This window comes from Erithacus rubecula (genome assembly GCF_903797595.1).
Source record: "Erithacus rubecula genome assembly, chromosome: 3".
NCBI classification, from domain to species: Eukaryota; Metazoa; Chordata; class Aves; order Passeriformes; family Muscicapidae; genus Erithacus; species Erithacus rubecula.
In genome coordinates, this window is record NC_136689.1 from 38,383,509 (window position 1) to 38,405,079 (window position 21,571).

General features: G+C 36.1%; 1 protein-coding gene across 15 annotated transcripts in view; it reads right to left on the reverse strand.

Annotated features, from left to right (window-relative positions):
- Positions 1 to 709: 709 nt before the first annotated feature.
- SLC4A7 (solute carrier family 4 member 7) overlaps positions 710 to 21,571 on the reverse strand; it is a 91,211-nt gene continuing 70,349 nt past the window's right edge. For 13 of the 15 annotated variants that reach the window (XM_079301427.1, XM_079301425.1, XM_079301430.1 and 10 more), the window contains 13 exons: positions 21,112 to 21,245; positions 20,324 to 20,569; positions 18,113 to 18,218; positions 16,546 to 16,707; positions 15,521 to 15,634; positions 14,891 to 15,052; positions 14,383 to 14,634; positions 12,166 to 12,234; positions 11,553 to 11,726; positions 11,067 to 11,198; positions 10,197 to 10,288; positions 8,356 to 8,463; positions 710 to 5,168 (listed from right to left, as the gene is read on the reverse strand). In XM_079301427.1, the coding sequence (XP_079157553.1) occupies positions 5,087 to 5,168; positions 8,356 to 8,463; positions 10,197 to 10,288; positions 11,067 to 11,198; positions 11,553 to 11,726; positions 12,166 to 12,234; positions 14,383 to 14,634; positions 14,891 to 15,052; positions 15,521 to 15,634; positions 16,546 to 16,707; positions 18,113 to 18,218; positions 20,324 to 20,569; positions 21,112 to 21,245 (1,833 nt within the window). In that variant the 3' untranslated portion in view covers positions 710 to 5,086. Of the gene's footprint in view, positions 5,169 to 8,355; positions 8,464 to 9,920; positions 9,973 to 10,196; positions 10,289 to 11,066; positions 11,199 to 11,552; positions 11,727 to 12,165; positions 12,235 to 14,382; positions 14,635 to 14,890; positions 15,053 to 15,520; positions 15,635 to 16,545; positions 16,708 to 18,112; positions 18,219 to 20,323; positions 20,570 to 21,111; positions 21,246 to 21,571 lie in introns of all 15 variants that reach the window. The other 2 variants (XM_079301432.1, XM_079301431.1) reach the window with 2 other exon arrangements.

Sequence of the window (21,571 nt, forward strand, 5' to 3'; positions counted from 1 at the left end):
GTCAGTTTCTTGCCTAATTTCCAGAGCATAACTTTCCTCTGCAGAGTTTGCCTAAATCCACCCTGTTAAACAGCAGCTCACATATATAAGTAAAACAAAACAAAACTAAACAAAGAATAGGGGATTTCTGCGGAGCAGCTCAGTTCAGTATCAACGAGAGAAAGACGTAGCTCTTTGAAGCTCACCCTATCTGCTCCCACTACCAAGCAGAGCTTTATAGGGAATTATACCGCTATTACTTAGAGCCGCTGGGAATCACGAAATGGTTCAATGCCTACCGAAGGGAGAAGGCGCAGGGCTGTGGAGCACACCACTCAGCGCAACGGGAGGAGGACTCTGATAATTTGCACTGCCTTTCCTATCCCTGCCTGAGCTCGAAAGGACCCGCCCGTCCCTTGCCTTGCGTTTCCTTGCGTTCCCGTCCCTCACTCCCGCTGCTGGCGGTGCCTCAGCGCCTCCCGCGCTCGCCCCCGCTCCGCCGCCCGGCTACGGCGACGCTCTCCCCGCCGGGGCGGGTCCCCTCGGCCAATCGCCTCGCCTCTTCTTGGCCCGCCGGCCAATGGCGAGCCGCCTTGCTGCGCAGTGCCGGGCTCCCACGGCACCGCTTCCGCCCGCCGCCGTTGCCATGGGGACGTGACGCCCCGGCCGGGCCCGCCCCGCCGGGTCCGACCCAGCACCCCCGGGGCAATGAAAACAAAAGCGTTGTGAATGGAGTCCAGGAGATTGTTTATTGCTTTTACCAACTTTCTGAAACGTTACAAAAGATAATTTTACTCTAGCAGTAATTAAAACAACACAAAGGCTGAATCTTTCACATTAAAGACAAGTCTGAGAGTTGTGTTTTCTGTATAAACTGAATATTGATTCTACAGTTGGAATAATGTTTTCATTTGCTTTGGATTTGTTTATAAAGTAAGAAAACGTCACTGTAATTAGAAAAGCAGTCATAAAAAATTCGAACCATACAGTATGTAATCACATTTCAAATAAAGAATATTAAAATCAAAACTGCAGTTCAGCTGCAAAAGCTGAACCTGGAAGACACCTTTGCAAAGGAGCATCAGCAACAATAGAAAGGAAAATACTAGAAATTATGTGTCTTTCCAATAAAATAATTTTAAAAAGTATCGATTTTCAAGCTAATTCATTATTCCAAATAAATGTCAACAGATAGTAAATTCAATATGAAAGTGTCTTTAGATAAAGTTCAATGCCAACTACAAAGTCCTATAAGTTTTCGCTAAAAACATTATAAAATAAAATTGACAAACGTACTGAGCAATATGCTTTATTTATAGCACTACATTTATGCTGACTCAAAGCTGTGTGCATCTATAGTCTTAAAAGTTGCCATAAAATAAATTACTGTTGGTATAGACAAAATATTTCCCACATTTCACTGTACTTGATAATTCTGTCCTAGATGAGTAATTAAAACATTACTAATCGTAAGAAAGCAAAAAGAACACTAAGCTCGCGGTGATGCTCACCTGACAGATTACATTTGTGAACTGAGAGTCATGAACCATTTACTTTCTGATTTACAGAATCTATGTACAAGACAAACCCTTTAGAGCGTGCAGGCTCTGCGACGTGACACCCATTTGTTACAGAAACATTTCCCAGCCTGTCGAACCTGCCTTTGCAAAGGGCACGAATTAGGAAGTGACCGCATAAAGACAGAGATGCAGGTGAAGCAAATGATAACTTATGGGAGAACTTTCATTAAATGAAGAAAAAATATGGCCAAGATACTTGGTTGAAAAAGATCCCAAAACCATTAGGGCATCGAGTTTTACCCTGTCAGGTTTTATGATGACAAACTTGGCAATTTGGAACATTTCACGGAACAATCGTATAAAATGTTATAGCTGCAATGTTAATCTAGGAGAAAATTGTTGTTAACTTGGGCATATGTAAACAGAATGAAAAATGTGTTACTGTAAAACATATGAAAAAGAATGAGTTTTCTAGAATATAATTTAAATATAAAACTGCATTTTAAGTGATACATTTTAGATGATAATTTAAATGGAGTGGTCAAAATTAAGACCTACATTTCATGTAAACATTAATATTTATAAATAAATTAAAAATAAAAGAAAAAAGGAAAAGATGGAAAAAAAAAATTAAAAAAGAGGGACTTCCTGAGGTGGCTCTGCAGCCAGGTACACAGTAGCACTAAGCTCCATTCCAGGAAACCAAGGCATCTATAAAAAGTGCAGGGTTGTTTATTTTCCTCTAACTGTTGGAATGGAAATCCATTGGCGTAGGTTTTACAGGGCTTAAGCCCTATGGAAAAAAAAAAAAATCAGTGCACAGCAATTATCACTGCTCCTTTGCATCCATTAAGGCAAAACATATATCTACATACAATAAGCTACATCCTTAGCTGTCTTATTTTAATACTATGTGTGATTTTAAAGCAGAGAAGGTGTAAAATGAGCAGTGAATCACTTAACCATACATTAGCAACAGGGCTTTATGCACTTAATACCAGATCTTCTCCTGTTCATATGGGAAGAAAGTGCAAGGAAAACTATTGCCCAACAACACTGCAACTAAAGGTCACTGTATACTGGTTTGCCAAGTCATGGTATTTCTGGCACTGATTAAAATATCTACACAATTAAATAAATACTGTGATTAGACTTGTGGGGCTTTGGTTTTGTTGCCTTTCGACTTTCACTCAAAATATACCTACTTCCTGTAATATTGACCAAAACATAACCCTTATGAAGTAGAAGCAAAATACAAGGTGTGCAGCACCATGGAACCCTGATTTCCAGCATTAAACAGTTAACAATCCAAGAGGCTTCTAGTAATATTTTGAATCTTTGGAAACTGTTGCAGGACTGTGAACATGAAGTGTAAAATACTGCTGAGAGAACAGAAGTACTGTATTGTGGATGATGCTACATAAAATGTTCAAAATATCTCTTCCCTCTGATTCAGAGCAAGAGGTACTTAGTAGTGAACTACTGATAGGCAGATGGTGTTTGGGTTGTTTTTTTTTTAAATAATGTAGAAAGTTTTGTGAAACCATCTGCTGTAGTTTCATTGTTGTCTCAGTTTTATCAGAGGGAAACCATGGGTTATCTTCTGAGAGACCACGAAGTCAAGCTAAGGCACAAGCTATACTATTATCTAAGAATGCAGGTCATTACACAGTATGGTTCAATCTGGTAATGCAGACCTCTCTTGCTTTGCCACTGACCTGAGCCTGTTATGACAGTTTGGATACCATCATTCATATTGCTGTACACTATGATTTCCTTTCTTTAAACTGTCTTCTCGAAATTCAGTTAAATGAAAAAAGGAAAAAAAAAAGTTAAATAATCGCATTACATTTAAAGGGAAGAGTAACAGTCCATGTAACTTAAATACTATTTTTAAATGTTTCCATTTATTCCCACTGATTGCTTTATTTTTGTAATATACAATTACCTTCTCTATAGGTGACACTTGGCTGAAGAGCACCAAAATTCCACCTCAAGTGGTATCTTCAGATAAAGTCTGCCCTCCTCCAGAAACAGCTCCTTTTGCAATTGCTGAGAATTTTATCACTTGGTCCATGGTAAAACTCCCAACTCTGCCAAAAGCAGAATTAAGCAAAAAGCATCTTCTAGTATTAAACGATCACAGATTCTAATCAAAGCCACTAAAATGCATCCAGAAAGGGCTAGTGGCAATTCAGGATGTAAAGAGATAATGTTGGAAATTAAAGCCAAAAAAACCTAAGGCATAAGGCAAAAACTATTAAGAATGGAAACTGCGCAGGTAAGTGATCAAGATTTTCATTTATATATAAAATTCTCATTATTTCAAATATTATCAAGCTAAACACTAGAACTTGAAAATGTAAATACAATAAATGCACTGACTGCATCTGTATCAGTGGAGTCCCCAAAAAATCCCATTTACTTTAATAAATGAATATTTATTTTTTCAATTCATCTTACATGATAAAAATTTATACTAATTAAAATAAATAAAGTGTTTAAAAATAAGTTGGTGTGCTATCATATATGCCCTTTACAATGGAGAAGATCAGAACTGTACATACAAATACCACAAGCAATTAGTAATCCATAAAATAATACTGATCATAAACCTATTCCAGAATTGAGCTACAACTAATTTAATCAAATACACAGTAAATTAAAACATTTATTAACCCGGAAATATCTTTGATGAAGATATGAAATACCCTAAAATCTTAGAGCTGAGTAAATCAGATGCTGAAAATCTATGGGGAAAAATGTAAAGAAAAAGAGGAAGAAAAGAATTCAAGAGTACTAATGTGGTAAGTACTTATAATTTCCTATATACCAATTGGTGCCTGTAAATCCAATTCATAGTGTGTAAACATGGAGTGTCCAGAATGGCAAATACTGACTTGGGACTGTAGCTACCATTACTGCACTCAAACTGCTACAGAACAATAAAGAAAACTCTAGAGAATCCAAAAAAAAAAACCAAAGAAAGCAGCACACCGGGGTATTTAGAAACATTTTAAGGCTTAACTAACCACCTGACTTAGGGCTCTAGGCCACTTCTGTAAAGTAGGAGAGACAGAATCCAGAAAACACTAGCATGGAGTGGAGACATAAAACACAGTAGTTTTTGTCAACAGCACATTAACATTTGTTCTATGAAACCACAAAAAAAGTATACCCTGCAAAAACAAGCACTAACTGCCTGCATGGAAAACAAAACTTCTGCAGCGCACATTATAAACAGAGGTATTGCAAAATTTTAAGCAATGTGGACCAGTAATCATCAGCAAAAGCTGATGCAACTTATGCACATATTGATTATTGAAAATAATAAGCATTCATTACAGTCTTCCTATTTAAAAATGAAAATAAAATTTCCAATAAAATAAATAGCTGAAGTGTGATTACCACTCATCTTATTTGATGGGAAAATCTTCACATTATGCAAGCATATCTACAGTGCCCTAAACAATGGTAGAAATTAAATATATGTTGCTCCTTAAACTGGAAATCACACTTCCATGGTATAATATCCTACAGTGATGTATATACACACACAAATACACACAATTCCCATTGGTTCCATTCTATAAAGATGTTTCAGCATCAACATATCTCACAACAGGTGAATTTTCCACTTCTATTTTCACACTTTCTGGTTTTTCAGGGCTGTTTGAAAACAAACAAGAAAACGTAAGGTCTAAGTCACTTTAGGAAAGGTTAAATTTCAAACATTTAATACTTCACAATGAACACTTAAAGTATTTACATAAGGATGTTTTTATAAAGAAGCATTTCTATTACATTTTAGTAATTGTTAAATATTATTCACAGGAACTGTACAAACTTAGAAGAGAGAAAACATCAATATCTCCTTCATAAATCCCATATCCAATTCCACTGCTTTTATTGATTTGAAACTATTAATGCAAAACATCTTTAAAAACAAACAAACAAACAAACAAACCCCCAGCATAGCCTGCAAAACTGTCTAGGTAAAAATAATCAAAGATACATAACAACCAATCTTATTAATATGTCTTTATCCTTGGGCAGGGAAACCATCTGTTCATAAGAATGGGAGGACATTTCAGTCTGTTCCAAAGGGGAAACCACACTTTCAACAACAGCAGAGGACAGGAAGAAACCTGTTTAAGTGCCCATTCAAGTGATGCAAAAGACCCTAAAGACAAGAAGCACCTCAACAACTGATACTCTTAGGGACACAGACACCAAATAGCACCTGACTGAAAGACAATAAGGAATGTCCCAAGGCAGCTGGAAGTCAGAAGAAGATGAAATGAAACAGCCTAAGAGAGATGATGAATTTCAGAAGAGATGAGACATTTGAAGAGTTGCTCTTTAAGGAAAAAAATATATTAGAAATTCATGCAAAGAGAAAAATTCTGAGTTTCCTTAGAAAATACAAGTGTGCTGGGACTCCACAAGTCTGTGAACTACAACAGATGGCTGAGGTAGAAAGAAAAGGCAATCTGGATCAATTCAGAAAAGGCCAAAAAAAATTAGAAGTCTATTTTAAAAATAGATGATTTTAATAAATCATGCTAACTCACACACAACACGTAGTCTGAAATTATAAAAGACATTCTTCCTTTGAATTGCACTAGCATTTGAACTTAAACTGAAAATAGCAGTGCCTACAGAACCACTTTTACCACAGCATTAAATGTCTGTGTACCACCAGATGAAGACAGTTATGCACAAAAACCTTAGTAGAACTGAAATGAGTAATTTACTGGAAATTACTTTTGAATGACCAATAGTGTCACCTCTGAATCTCAACAGCATGCGAAGAAACTGTAGCAAATACCTCAGAAGAGCAACCAATTGAGTTAAGGCTCAAGAAGTCTAACATTTTCCAGATAAATGCAATAGCAGATTGCCTGTGAAAAAGCTAGTTTCTGGCTAGTTTTTATTTTTCATTGATACTTTTAGCAAGCTCCCCACCCAACAAGATGGATTTTTTTACTGCACTAAGCTCAAGCAGGGTATATTACGGAATCAAAGAAAATTTTTAAAAAATCGTCTTATAGCAAAACATAACAAACAGATGGAATAATGAATACAAGGCTAAGCACAACAAAAACCACTGCAAACTGCTCAGAAGTCTCATTTGCTAGTATTGCATATAATTCCATACTAACTTAACCTACCCAGGAAACCGAAAGTGAGAGATGAAATTGTACTAACTTATAACTGCCTGAAAATTGAAATAAAACATCTTAATTCGTCTGGAAAAAGAAATACAGGCCTGTATATCTTCAAGCCTTATACACCCAATGGATATCAGATAATGCACTAGAATCATCTACAAATTCTGTAATGGGCTTCTGAGAATATAGCAAGAAGAAAACCTATTAAATAAGGAAGGTGTACTGACACACATACTCACTTTTCTCTTTAATACCTCTATTTTTTGTCTTGATGGTTTTGCTCGTGTGGTACTCAATTTTTTGAAGTGTTTTAATTAAACAGGTATTTAACATTTTAAAATGTTTAAACAATGCAGCCTAGACATTCACTGGAAATGGTGCCTGCACTGATGAGTCTCTTAAGCTTTTCCTCTTAGAATACACCTCAAAGCTCTTCCTCTGTTTCCCTTACCCTTGGTTGACCTGCTGTCTGGCCAGAACAGCATATTTCCATGCCTAGTTTGGAGCAATACACGTGGTGAATAGACAGATGGTATACAAGTGCTAAGTCACTACTAGTGTTTCCAACAGTACCTGAGATGGCTTGGACAGAGCCATGAACAAAGTAGGAATGTTCCAGCCTTGGACAGAGTATGAACACTCCCTGCTTACCACTTCACTTTCACTGAGATGTAAGTTTTATACAAAACCTGACAATTTTGTGTCTCTGAAATAGCCTTCCTCTGACAGAATTGGCTGAAAGGGATCAACCAATAGAAGATGCATACAGTAGACAACAGGATTGTTTAGGTTTAGTTTTCTGTGGCAAACATGCCCATTTTCTCCTTTCCAAAATTAAAACTAGTAAGCAATAGCTACATAGATGTGGAGCAGTCCACAGATATTAGCCCCTATAAATTACAAGAATTCCAGGAAGTTGGGGATATTCTGCATATATATTCATGTTTTGGCTTGTTTCCCTAGATAGATTTGGCCCGACAGGGAAGAAATTACAATAGAATAGCAGAATGATTCACCACACTCAAATTTTCTTCTTTGATGGGGAGCTCACAGAGAAGAAAGGCTACTAACCAGCATAGAAGATGTGCATCAGCTTACAGGAAATGTTTACAGCACTGAGAGCTCATGACCTGTCCACATATCTCATTCAAGTATATTTCACATTCCATGAAGATAGTATTTGAGACAGCTTTAATTTTTAGATACTAAAAATGAGTGGAGGAAAAGCAATCCAAGCAATGCACTCGCCCACAAAAACTGGGCAGATTCTAGGGCAGTACAAAGCAACAGTGAAAGTGCTGGACTTACCTTTTATTCTCAATGGAATTTCTATTATTGAGGATCAAACCACTCCTGTGTTCATGCACACTCTAGCATTTAGAAACCCTAAGCTCATCAGAGTAGTAAACACTTGTATTAAGTAAATAAACAGTCATTTTAAAATTACTATTTAAAATAATACTTAATAAAATAATAATAAAATAATTCCTTGTAGAAAGTAATAAACTTCAGAGTAAAGAGGAAAAATTAAGCTCAAATTCAAGTCCTTCTAAAGTAAGAAGTCAGTAACTCAGATTTATAAACCACATATACTTATTTTTTTAAGATACATTTGAATAAATACAAATACAGCTGCTAAACACAAGACAATAGTTAGAAAAGGCGTGAGTAATTATAGCTACCTCAGGTTAGCTCTGGTTACTTTGGCATTCTCAGTACTCATGGCAAGAGCCTTCCACTGTGCAGTTTTGGCCATTTCGTCTGATATGTTTACAACTGAGGGATCAATGCTAAAGAACAAACATACTTTCTGGTTAGTATTCAATTCCTTGCAACACTATTATACTTACTGTCACTCATCACTTACATCAGTTGTGCCTTCTTTCAGTATTTACACAGCCACAAGTGGAGTTCATCTCTTAAAAGTGTACTTCAACAAAAACCTGGAAGTTAAACTCACTAGCCCTACCATAATTACATAGTATCTCAAACAGGTTTTCCTGTAGATACCAGTAAGATATTGAGAATGCTTGAGAGGTAACCCACACCAAACTTCAGAAAATTATTTTGCATGCCCAGAAATAATTAATTGAATCACATTGATTTGCTAAGGCTTTCATTAATCAGTTACTTTAAGTGGCTTCTAGGAAATAAGGGCAAAAGAGCAAAGGTTAATAAAATTTCAAAAATTCAGGTGAGATTTGAAACAATTAAAAATCCAGAAAATACAATTATCTTAACGGGTAAGGTTGTTTATTTTTTTCTTCAAAAGCCTTATTAGATATTTTGCAAGGTTCTTTTTCTAGACCCCTCCCAAGTACTGCAGAAGGTAAGTTTATCCTCACAGATAAGTTTTTAAAGTTTATTTGCACTTGTGTCCTCCACAGTTATATGTACAGCACACTTAGGTGTTCCCTATATGTATGTTTTCTGTTCTGTTCCATATTTAAGCTTCAGAATTTACCCAAGGTCATTTGTAAGTTTTTCAAATGGCAGAAGAAACTTTCAAAGCCATTTTTCCTCAGGGACCCCCATAAGACATATAAGGCAGCAGAATACAAAACACACACAGCTAATGAAATCACAACTCTACTATGAGAGCAATTAGCAACTCAAATGTTTTTTTAAAAAGCTTTAGCATTTTTATTCGAGTTGCATAAGTCTGATTAAGCCTGCTCTTAGAATAGGCAACAGCACTCAGCAGGAATATCTGTCTAATCCAAATTTCTGTCTGTTCCCAACTCTCATCAGGGCATACTTGATTACTACCCTAGATCCATAAGAAAGCCAATTTTTAACCTAGGAACCCTTAGTATTATGTAAGCTACCTGTAAGTTTATCTGTCACATTTCAGGTTATGTTGGAACAGTTGAGAATACCTGACAACTCAGCTAAAAAATACAATCTTAGTAAGGGAGACACCAACTGAGACAAAATGCCTACCAAAGCTGAAAGAATTTCCATGACTAAAATTCCAGTACTTCCTTTTCTGGAAGAGAACCTATTCTTACATTTATGTTCAGAAAAGAACCTCTTAAAGTAAAAATGGTTGCCTGTAAAACAGGTTTTTTGTACCAGAGAAATTATGACTTTAGCCCTCTCTTAGGTAAACCAAATGAATTACACAGTTAGATTTCTTCTGAAAAACCCAAGTGGCTGGCAAACACATGGCTCAACTGATGCTATTAGTTGCTTAATGCTCAGAATTTCATGCACAGTAGCACACAAATATTCCATAGAAACTGACCAAGGATGCTTCTTCACCTTTAGTACAGCTGGTCGAAATTGAGTCATCTGATCTGTTCAAGATGGTCATGTAAATTTATAATTAAGATGCAGTTTTAAAGAACAATGCAATATAAAAATACTAATGTAGCACCATGAGATATATATTCATATTTCCTAATAATGGCTAAGTTAGCAGCTTGGGGAAAAAATATTTCAACTCACAAACAACCAACTTAATATAAAGCGAATTATAGTCTCTAATAAAAGAATTTTAAACAGACACATTATTTTATACCTGTATTTCAAAGTTTTTACAGGAAAATCCAGATTTGCTTGTCCATATGCAAGGTGTACACTGTCATTGTCTGAAAACATTCTTTCTGCTTCCTGTAAATTCCAAGTAAGAAGTTTGTAAAATTACTCACATAGCAGAAACCACAATAATAACTCAAGTTATTAAGTTATTATCTCAAGTTATTCAAGTTACATGACATGCATTCCATAGGGGTAAGAGGCACTTCCCTGTAGGTACCACAGTTGAATACAGAAGACAGAGCTTATGACCTTTCCTCTTAGAAGTGTTTTAAGGCAGGGGACAAGGGAGACTGGAGAAACAGGGTGTTACAAGCTCCACAAGGAATTCATCTAGATGGTGTACAGCAAGACAGGACTTTTATGAATAAGTTACAGAAGTTGTATTACTGTATTATAGGTAACTAGCAGTTGTGCTTAATGATAGCTCCACAAACACATAGCAAAATGTCCCTGATATTATGAACACTTTTATGACTAATTTAGGCAGAATAAAGAAATCCCACTCCACCACTTCCTTTTCCTTTGTCTCTTTCCATTTTCTTTCCTTCTAATCTGACAAAGGACAAAAAACCCAACATTTTTGTGCTAACAACTGCTTCTTTCCACTTTGCTTGAAAATTTTGATCACAAATAAGAATCATAGTTTGAAATAGTGTAACTGTAGCACTGATTTAATTCCTTAACCACCAGGAGCAGTTCCTCTAGTAAAGAAGTTCACCTCAGTGAAGAATTTCAAAATATATATCAGGTATATAAGGCCATATGCTCAGGTCACACAGAATTCTTTAAATTGCATTAAGTATCTCCTAGAAATTTATAACATGGTCTGTTTGACTGTTTTCACACTTACTTCTTTCTCTTTTATCTTTTTGTCATCTTCTGTCTTCTTTTTACTTTCTGGCATAAGATCATCAAGCCAGCTAAGCTCTCTTTTGGTGAAACATAAATCCATCAGCTTGCGAATGAACACTAATGCTAGAACCTAAAGGGAACCACAGACAAAACAGTTTATATTAAACTATACAAATGAACAAAAATGCACACACACAGAGTACATTCAGAATCTGCAACTGAAGCCCTGTGTTCTAGTACTAGATTTTATTTTACCCCAAAGGTAGTAATTTCCACTTTCAATAGCTATTCACAACTGAATTGCCTGTTTTCAGGAAATGAGAAGTCTCTGTGTTTCAAAAGTGAATGGCTTGTACTACAGGGGCTTTTTGTTTCTTTCCCACTCCCGTCTTTCATTAGGGCAGCAAACATCTTTTGAAGAGACCCTGAAGGATACATGCAAACCTTGTACAATAATTATTAAATGGCAAACCAGAAAACTTACCATCATAGGGAAAATAACAGCAGCTGCAGAGGCCTTAATCACCCACAACAGAACTAGACAAGTGAGCTGAACAACTGTAAAGATATGGACTTTCCAGAGTGGCACATAACGTAGATAAATGAGGTCTGGCTGATGTTTGGCAGGCATTCCAAACAGTTTTATACGGTCAAAAAACTGCATGGAAAATAAAATTATTCTTCAGTTAATTTTCTGGTTTTGCCTTTCCAGAAGAAAATATTTAGGGGACTACAGAAATGTAAGATAATCCTAAATAAAATACTAGTGAAAGACAGTAAACATTCAAGAGGGTGGAACTGGGGGCTATTTTGTGGGGGGGTGTCCTTCCTCTCAGAAGTAATAAAAACTTATTTCAGAATATTTCAGAAAATCTGTTTCTTAGCTACACTACTCTAAGATCACCAAAAAAAGAACTGATAAGTGAAGACACAATACTGTAAGAACATATACCTGAACATCTCACTCAGGAAATTATCCTCCATGCTATTCAGACAATATGGCACAACTCTACTGTGGTTTACATAATGCAGGGTGTTAGTCTCCTTTTCATTCAATGTTAAACAAAAGTGAACAGCTCATTAAAATCAGACTTTACCTGAATGCCTTTTAATGAAGATACTCCCATGTAAAGAAAGACACCATACAGAACTGGCATCGGAATAAACTGGGGAGGAAAAAACACTCACAGTTAAAAGTGGAATCAACATGACATAAGAGAGCAGTCCATATCAGAGAAAGGCACTGACTAAGTTACTTCATATTTTATTTAAGTGAAATCTGAGGCCTTTATTTAAAAGAATACATATGTATCATTGAGCAGCAAAAAAATTTAGAACTAATAAGGCTGTCACCAGGATAAAAAAAGTAGTTCTGCCTTATGCTGCAATCAAAATTTCTATTCATGCTAAGTATACTGCTTTATGTTGCTATTTGAGAGGAACTGTATCAAGACTACTGTATTCTGTACATCTTCATGAAATTGCCACGTTAAGTTTTACTTTTGAACACTTGCATATCTGGACCAGACAATACAAAAATCTCACCATACCTACTGAGATATGAAAATGTGCTAATTATTCAGAGCTAAGTTTTGCTCCAGTAAGAAGACAAATCAAAATCTTAAAGATAATATTTATAATAATTACAATTGTAATATATAATAGACAGCTTATATAATTTTTTCCTGTGTGATATTTTTATAAATTTAAAGCTTACTAAGATAACAAAGTTGTCCACTGATTTCAGTGGCACTTGCATCAAACCTCTGCAGTGAAGCCCTCTTTGCTCCTGAATTCATTAAAATTCAAGAAAAGGACAGCCAAGATACAATGTGAAATCTTAACAAAAACTGCTGTTATCAAGACTGAGCAAAAACCTTAATTTAAACAGTGTGAAATAAAACTATGCCTTAGGGATTTATTACTGCGTGTGTGTGTCTCTCTACTGTCTTCAGTAAAGATCTGTAATTTGATATTGTATCTTCTACTGCATTAAATCAGTATAAATCCACACATGGAACAAAAGCACAGCAACTGACAGATGCAAAACTTTGTTCTCCTTACTTCTTTTGAACAATAACAGTCATTCACACTGAAAAAGAAAAACATTTCTTAAAGAGCAAAGAGTAATAATTGTATTCCTATTACCCTGGGTCCATAAAACACAAAGTAAAAAGTTAAAATACAGGGTTTAAAACACTTTTTGTCAGAAACCAGCACTGTTAATTTTTGCTTTTGAGCAACAATAAATCTATTTCAGTACTTCTGCTTTTGATTCTGAATATTCGCATTATACAGCTGAGCTCTTGGTAACTTTTTAATGAGTCATTATCAAATAGGAATACTTATTTTTAGTAACTGCCATGGCCTTATTATTTTCAGATCTTTATACTCTTTAATAGACATATAAATGGTCAACTATTTAAAATTTATAATACATAACTACTTATTAAACTACAGCTGTATGTTTACAGGATTATTCTTTCCCATTATCTAAATTTGAGAAGCCACATTTTTATGAAATTACTTGAGATCCTTCTTTGTTTAAAAAGACTTTTACAAAGTTCTTTAGAAATACCAGCAGTTATGCAATATCTGAATTTCTGGCAACAAAAAGATAGTTCTTCCATTTCTCCTTTTAACTACTGGATTTGAAACAACAAAACAGAAGTTGAAGAGATTTTAGTAAATGTGAGCAAAAAACCAACTGAACTAAGTATCCTTTTTCCAACAGAGTCTTTGAAAAGTCACTAAGGCTAGAAATTAAGAGATAAAGTGCAATCTGATGCTACAACACAACCTGCAAAAGGCCCATTACACTGTGATGATGCAGAAAATAATATTGACAGTAAAAATCAAATGAAGTTTAGTAAGATGAAGAACAAAAAGTGAAAAATGCAATTTTTCCCTTTTAAAGCAATCTTTCTACTGCTACACTATATTACTTCTGCTCAATAACTTTACTTCTTTATCACACTCCTTTTCATTCTCCATTTATGCACTCACAGAAAAACTGCCGTTTTCAGGTAACATGAACCCAAGAAACTAAAAAAGAGATGGCAAGAAAATCAGGCAACACAGAAAAGTTGCTTTCTCACTACTCACTACATTCCTAGCTTTCTAGGATTTCATTTTCTTTCATCCTTCCATTTTGTTTCTGTTTAACTAACATCTGTTGCTAAAAAAGCAATTTGAGAATGAGTTCAGGCATATCTTATATAACATAACAGAACTTTCTTGCATTATGAAATGCTAAATCACAAACATCAAAATCAAAAGCACAAAGAAAATATTTTGGGAAAACTGCCTTTTACCTTTAACACAGAGGTCATGGACACTGACATCCCCATCAGCACAAAAATCATCAATCCTGTCACTCGCTGCTCCCGGATTCCCAAAAACTTTGGTTGTTCTCCTGGTGCTGAGCATTCAGATTCAACTTTCAGGCTGTTAACATGACTTATAGACAGGACAGTTGCAGCAACAAACCACGGTAAGCCCATGAGAGAACATATTCCCAACATAATACCAACCATGAGCAGATCAAGATGATAACCACAGCCTTTCTGTAAAAGTAAGAAAAAAATAACTTTATAAACTTTCTCTTTATATGATACCATATTTCTAACTCAGCAGGTGAATAACCTGCAACTACAAAGGTCAGATACTTTGAGAGTATCCACAAAACTATATTTGTTCTTGATTTGTCAATTTATGCATATATTTAGCAGCTGATGGTAATTTCACAAATTTTTGGAATGAATCTGATTTAAAATAAATCTGCCTTACACAACATTAGACTTCCATAAAAATCACTTTTACCTTCAGTTTATGCTCTTTCCTGTTTATAATAACGGCTGTTATTTGTTGATCCATGAAAATGAGAATGGTACAGAGTAAAGCAGGAAGAGCAGAAATCAAGAGTGTCCACCAAGGATTGCTTCCAAGAGGATCTATGAACCATCCTCGGTCTTTTCGGGTGGGCTGGAAAAAAAAAAAAAAAAAAAACAAACAACTAACCAATCAACAACAAGAATTAAATGACTAAAACAGAATGCAGACTTTATCACTACCAACAGTTTCAATGAACAGTAGATCAGTCTCCTAAGTACAGGTTTAGGTTGTTTTCCAATGGCTTTGATGAAAGATTTATTTAGCTGTTACAGGTGAACATGACATTTATGCAGAAAAAACTAAAACAAATCTATTAAATTCCTTAATTTTGTACATCTGCAGAGAAGAATGCTTCCCTTTCAGTAATAATACAAAACACAATTTCTTCTGTCAGGTGAAACATAACACCCAAAACACAAAAGAGAAACTACTTCATCAACTACATAAACTAATAAAATAGAAAAAAAAAAATCTGTTTCTATACAAGTCGCTTGTTCTACTGTTCATAAAACTGCAAGCATTTTAAAAGTTGTGTTTTTCAAAGGTTTTTTTCCTTACTTCAAACTTCTCTGGAACCTGAAGCTTAGGAGAAGGTACTCCTACAAGATAGTCAATCACAACCATGATTACTATGGTCAGAAATACTGCAAAGTCGCTGATGGTAGAACGCACCTATAAAGAAAAGACTTATGTTAAGTCTTGCTTTTTCACCATTATAATCTGCATATGAGAAAGACAATTTTCTCCCCTATAAAAAGTGAAGTTTATTTAACTGCACTACACCACTGAACATTATCTATTTGTTACTTTAAAATTTAGGCTGCCTGCCAGCGTAGTATGAAGTTGCAAAAGACAATTATTTCGTACAACTTTTCACTCATTTAAAAGTGGTCTACTGCAAGAGGCAAATTACTTCAAACAGCTCCATCATCTTCCTCTCCCCTCAATCCCATTAGAAGGCTCAGCCATCACAGCTATTTCCTGGTACCTTAGATCAGTAATATTCATACATTTCATGTTTTAATTGATAGGAAGCAGATTATTAGCAATACATTTATATTATCAAAGATAACTTTATTAAACATTAAGAAGACATTACAGGGATGAGCTAAGGTTTGCAGCAGATCTAACCACTTAATTTTTGAGTACAAGAAGTTACATAAATCAATCTAAAAGGAATTATCACATTAGCATCTATTAGAAATACTAAACCCCGGGGGAACCACTCAAAACCCAATAGACATCAGTAGTTTGGGGAAAGCAATTAATAGTTTTGTATGGTGGTGAGGAAAAGAGCAGCAATATTGTCTCTACTAATAATACCTGGCAATACCAATCAATGTAAGGAGATGGACTACTTAGGTCTTTCAAAGTTTAATAACTCTACAAAAATACAGAATAAGCAACAAATTTTCTGCAGATGATTTCTTTACTCAAATGTCCTAAATTTTCCAATTATTAGCTGACTTTTAATTTCTTTTCCTGTCTTAAAAGAAATCTCTCAAGACAGAATTCAATGCCATAAAATTCTACTAAGGTATATATTACAAGGTAGCAATAGTCTCATCTCTAATCAGAATTACCTTAGTTGGGAAATAACGTTTGGTCTTGAATTTCTTAAGGAAAGAGGAGAGGAAAAATGTTGCGAAAAATAGTATGACAGACCAGAAGAGAACATCTGGAATATATGGTCCATGATGGCCACAGGCTGATCCACGAAACACACCATGATATTCTAAACATTCCTGCAAAGAGAAAAACTCTTCATACGTCTATGTTCTATTCATTTGGTACATTCAACCAAGCTTCCAATCCAACTTTCCTATAGAAAACACATTTGAGAATGTTCATAATTCCAAAAAGGGGGTTCTTTCCTTCATCATTACCTCACCCTGAAAAAGCCAGATGTGTGCTGTCTGTTCTAGAAAAGCCACAGTAGCCACCACTGATTATTTCAGGATGCCAAAATGCTGGGAGAAGCCCAAGAAGAAATAAATTCTTTACAGTTATGTTACTTCTATTCTGTTTTTCAAAGCATTGCAAGATTGCCCAGAAAAAGCAATATATCCAGTATCAGCTTTAAGATGCTTTAGAGGTAAAGGCATATAAATGAAAAAGCATATAAAATAAATAATTAACATGAAGGAAATATAAAAACTAAGTTCAAAAGAAACTGCCATCCTAAGTGATTATGGCAAACTAGGAACCATTGGTAGCCAGTTCTGCTACAAGTAAAGTAAAGCACTGAGGTTTTACATGGAATTTCTGCGGTGCTGAAGTGGTGCTTTAGTGTGAATGTCTATGCTCAGACACAAGGGGACCCATACACAGATATCCACTGCTCTGGACAGCCTCAGGTGGCCAAAGTAGGCACACAACCTTGCAAGCATAACAAATAGAACAGCATTCAAGTCATTCAAGATGCAGGTAGGAATCAGATGCCAGGGTAAGCAAAGCTGCATTTATTCCACTGCACACTGCCCAAGAAACTACTTATCAGCAAAACAATTTGTCTCTAAAAGCCTTCCAGAACACTTGCACATGGTAACTTTCCTCCTCTTCACCTACACACAAAATTAAATATTGGTATAAAATATCCACTTCAGAAGTTAATATTTTCAGGCCTATTCTAAGTAGTTATTTTCAATTTCAAATAATTATTTTCTTCCAAACAATATTTAGGTAGTTCCATTGATTCTGTTGGAATTTTGTACTACTGTCTAACAAACTAATGAAATGTGCTTGCTACCGCACTTTACAAATTCCATCATCACATCATGATGTGATATACATAAAAATCTTTCTTTCAGGAACTGGAAGAAAATGAACTCTTGTTTATTCACCTCATCATGTTCACCTGCAGGAAGATGATTGTGGTATCTAAGAGCATTAAGGTGGCTACCTCAAGGAGACATTTATATCAGCATTTACTTCCCTGGACTCACTCCTCCAGTCCTCTACAATGACTGTGTAAAGCCTTACAGAAGAAATTTAACAGAGTTCAAAAACACAGTTTTATGGAAAGAAGTCCAGGTTCAATTAAAAAAATAAATCAGATGAAAAGATGTTATAAAAACTGCAGGTATTTATTTTTGATGCATATGCACATACACACACAGCAATACATATGCACAGCTTTCAGATACTCACAGAAACTGTAAGGTTACTCCATGCTATATCTTCCCCAGACTTATTCATAGTCCTCCACAGACGCAATGTTTCATTGCTTGGTTTCTCAGGCTCAGAACACACACATCTGAGGGGAAGAAGAAAAGTTCACATGCTTTTAAGCTCTGTGTGCCAAAATGCAGCAATTTGAATGAAATTCAAAAATCGTGAAGAGGCTTTTCCTTACATCACATGACCCAAAACTATTGAGAGGGTAGGGGAAATGAAGAATTAGGTCACCCTCAAGTAAGACACCATACTTAATGTGTGGTGAGCTAACCAAACATATAAATGCTTACAGTGCTCAGCTTTAAAGCAACTGTATATATACATTTTAGCAATATTTTGGTATAAGTAAAAATGTCCCTCTCTATTGCAGCATTTTGCAAACTTGCACTGCAGAATCCTTTCCATCAGATAGGCTGACAGAAGTATACACCAGATAAAAAAATCCCCAAAACACAACAGACTGAATATTGATTTAACAGGATGTTTTCAAATAAAGCTATTCAAGTACACCAACTGGTAAGCTTAAGAAGTAAGCATTTATGTAAAAGAGAAGAAAGAGGTTATAAGCAAGAAGTCTCCTTTTTCTATGAGATTCACTAAAGACACTGAAAAAACCCCCAATGAACCACAGAAGGGAAAATCTGCGTCCTGGTGGTGTGAAGGTAAAGATGGACAAAAAGAATCTAGATTTGCAAAGCATAAGGTTTGGTAATTTAAAAAATACCAGGTAAACAAATCTTCTTTCATTGACTGAATTCTAAAGTACCAACAAATAGAAATGGGAAAGCAGTGGAAAGCAGTAACTCCTACAAAGTACAATTTCCACAGAATCATTGGAAGAGAAAGGAATTGCAACAACAAGCATGATGAGACAAATCATCATTAGTTGTTGGTCAAGGCATCAAAATAAACAGTAATGCTGAAGGAAGAGTTGACAAATTTCTCAACAAAGGCAATGAAGATAAAGCTCGCCACCAAGTAGATAAGCAGAAATTCAAAAAAAACCCCCAAAAATGTAAGAGTATTTGAGATTGTTTTGTGGTTTAATTAACTGCACATGCTTGTTCTGTACCCTTTTCCCCACTGGGGGTGACACAGTGGGGAAGAGAAAGAAAGTAAAAGGAAGAAGAAAGCAATTGTGAACAGCTGTATCTCCTACAGTTTTGTGAGAGAAAAAAATGCAGGAAAAACTCAAACTGAACACTGTGGTATGTCCCAAAAAACACAGAGCTAAACCAAATTAAAATCCCACTTTCCTGCCCCCACCCTCATGGCCTGCCTGTGGCAAAACACAATCAGGTGCCAAGTGCCAGATGACCTACAGTACAGTTTCTGCCAGAGCAGTGGATTTAACATGCCCAAGTCCAGTGAGGACCCAGAGCCACTGAAACAGAAGGATGAACAGCCAGTAGAAAGGGAAGTGTAAATGTCAAGTGTGAATACAAGAAGCAGTCTGACAGGGTGTTTGCACTTTTCCCCTGAAAGAAATACTCAAGCACTGAATGATTGTAAAAGTGAGAAGAGATCTTGGAGGGGAAACACAGTAAACCAGATCTGGTTCAACACTGCTAGAAGTCACCCTGTGTGCAAGATGATCACTGTCCTGGCCAGGCAGAGCAGCTGACTAGGGTCATTCCAACTAGGGAATGAGTGCCCAGTGCACCAAGCAGGGACCTCACCACAGGTGCACAGACATGACCTTGTGGAGGTCCCTCACCCACACTGTAACCACACAGGTACAACTAAAGTTGGAAGATGCAGGTCCTCCAACAGGAGGGGAGAACTAGCATTTAAATAATTTCATTTAAACTAGGAGAAATGAGCCGTTTTCTCTGAGCAACAGTGAGCAGGATTCTTCATCTGGCAGGTGTGAGCTGGTAACCCAACTCATCCTATTTCATGAAGTTAGCAAGTAGCAAGGCAGAAGTCCTGTTCTGACCTTTAGTAAAGCTGCAACAAAGCAGGCTTTGTCACAGCCTCTTATCCCTTCCAACCACCCATAGCTAACACAGAAAATTCAGTTCTACAGCATCCTGAATAGAATTTTCTGGAGGTTTCTCATGCCCATACTACCCCTAGCATTCCTCCTACCCTTCCTGGAAGTGCCACATACTGCCATTTAAACAATATGCCTCTCTATATTTTCCTATTTATTTCACTAAGAGATAGAGACTTGGTACTTACGAATATGAAGTCAGTTTATTCAAATCATTGTGCATATTGAAAGCATACACTTCTCCCAAATGAACAAGCTTTTCCAATGCCTCATAAATAAATATGATGCATATGAGCGCTGCAAAAGCTTCCTCAGTAAATCGAGTGATGTAGCACACGAGGCTGCTGGCATCTGTGGCTACAAGCACAATGCATAGAAATGAAGTCCACAGACCAATGCAAGTTCGCAGGGAGAGGTAGGAAAGACCATAATCCCTGTGTGAAGAAAGAAAAAGCATTAACTGAGCCAAAATCTAACTGTACTATAATATATTTGAAAAGACATTGAGGCCAAGCTTTATAGGTATTCAGCACTTTTCTCATGCTTGATATTAGCTCTGAAGGAAGCAGAATTTTTTTTTGTTTTTGTCTCATCTCCCACCAAAGCAAAGCAACACTGCAAGGTGTTTCTAGGATTGACAGTGCAACTACCTAGCTTGGGAAGCATCATGGGGATGGATCTCGCCAGAACTACCCAGATGGTTTCTCCTAGAGGGCAGATGGATCTCTGCTTACCCCTGCAGAAGCAAAGCCAACAACTTCACATAGTCAGAATATAACTTTTATTTAAGTCCTTGCCACTTCTTATCACTGATTTTCTCATTCAGGTTTGCCAAACCATCTCAATTTCTCAGTCTCTTGCCATTGTATTTACATCCATGGACATACAGATTTACTGCATATCTGCTTTCAATTACAGCAATTGTAACAGGCTAGAATGTTAAAAAGTGCATCAAGCCAATATAAACATCACTTACCTGCAAAATTTAAATAATATTTTTTCAAATACTAGAACTGGTCCTGTGCTTCCCAAGATAGTAAGAGGCTGCCCAGCAAAGAGAGAATAGGCAATCCCAGTTAATGAGGCTCCAAAGAGAGACTCTATTGCACTCTGTTTGGGGGAAAAAAAAACTGCTGTAACTTTGCTGCCTTTCAGGTTAGCATCTAGCATCACATCTTCATAAATAAAGCTTTAAGATGCATTAACTTAGAAACAAGACAAGATGTAAACACATTGCAATTAATACCCATGTTTGAGACAAGAATAACTTAACACAGTTTTGCAGAAACAATACCATGGACAAGGTTTTGAAAACTTCACCCCTGAGAAACAAAGCCATCCAAAACCATGAGAACAAGTTACTAACCCTGCTTGCTCTGGAGGAAAAGCATACCAACAATTATGCAAATTTCAAAAAAAAACCAAACAAAGAAAAA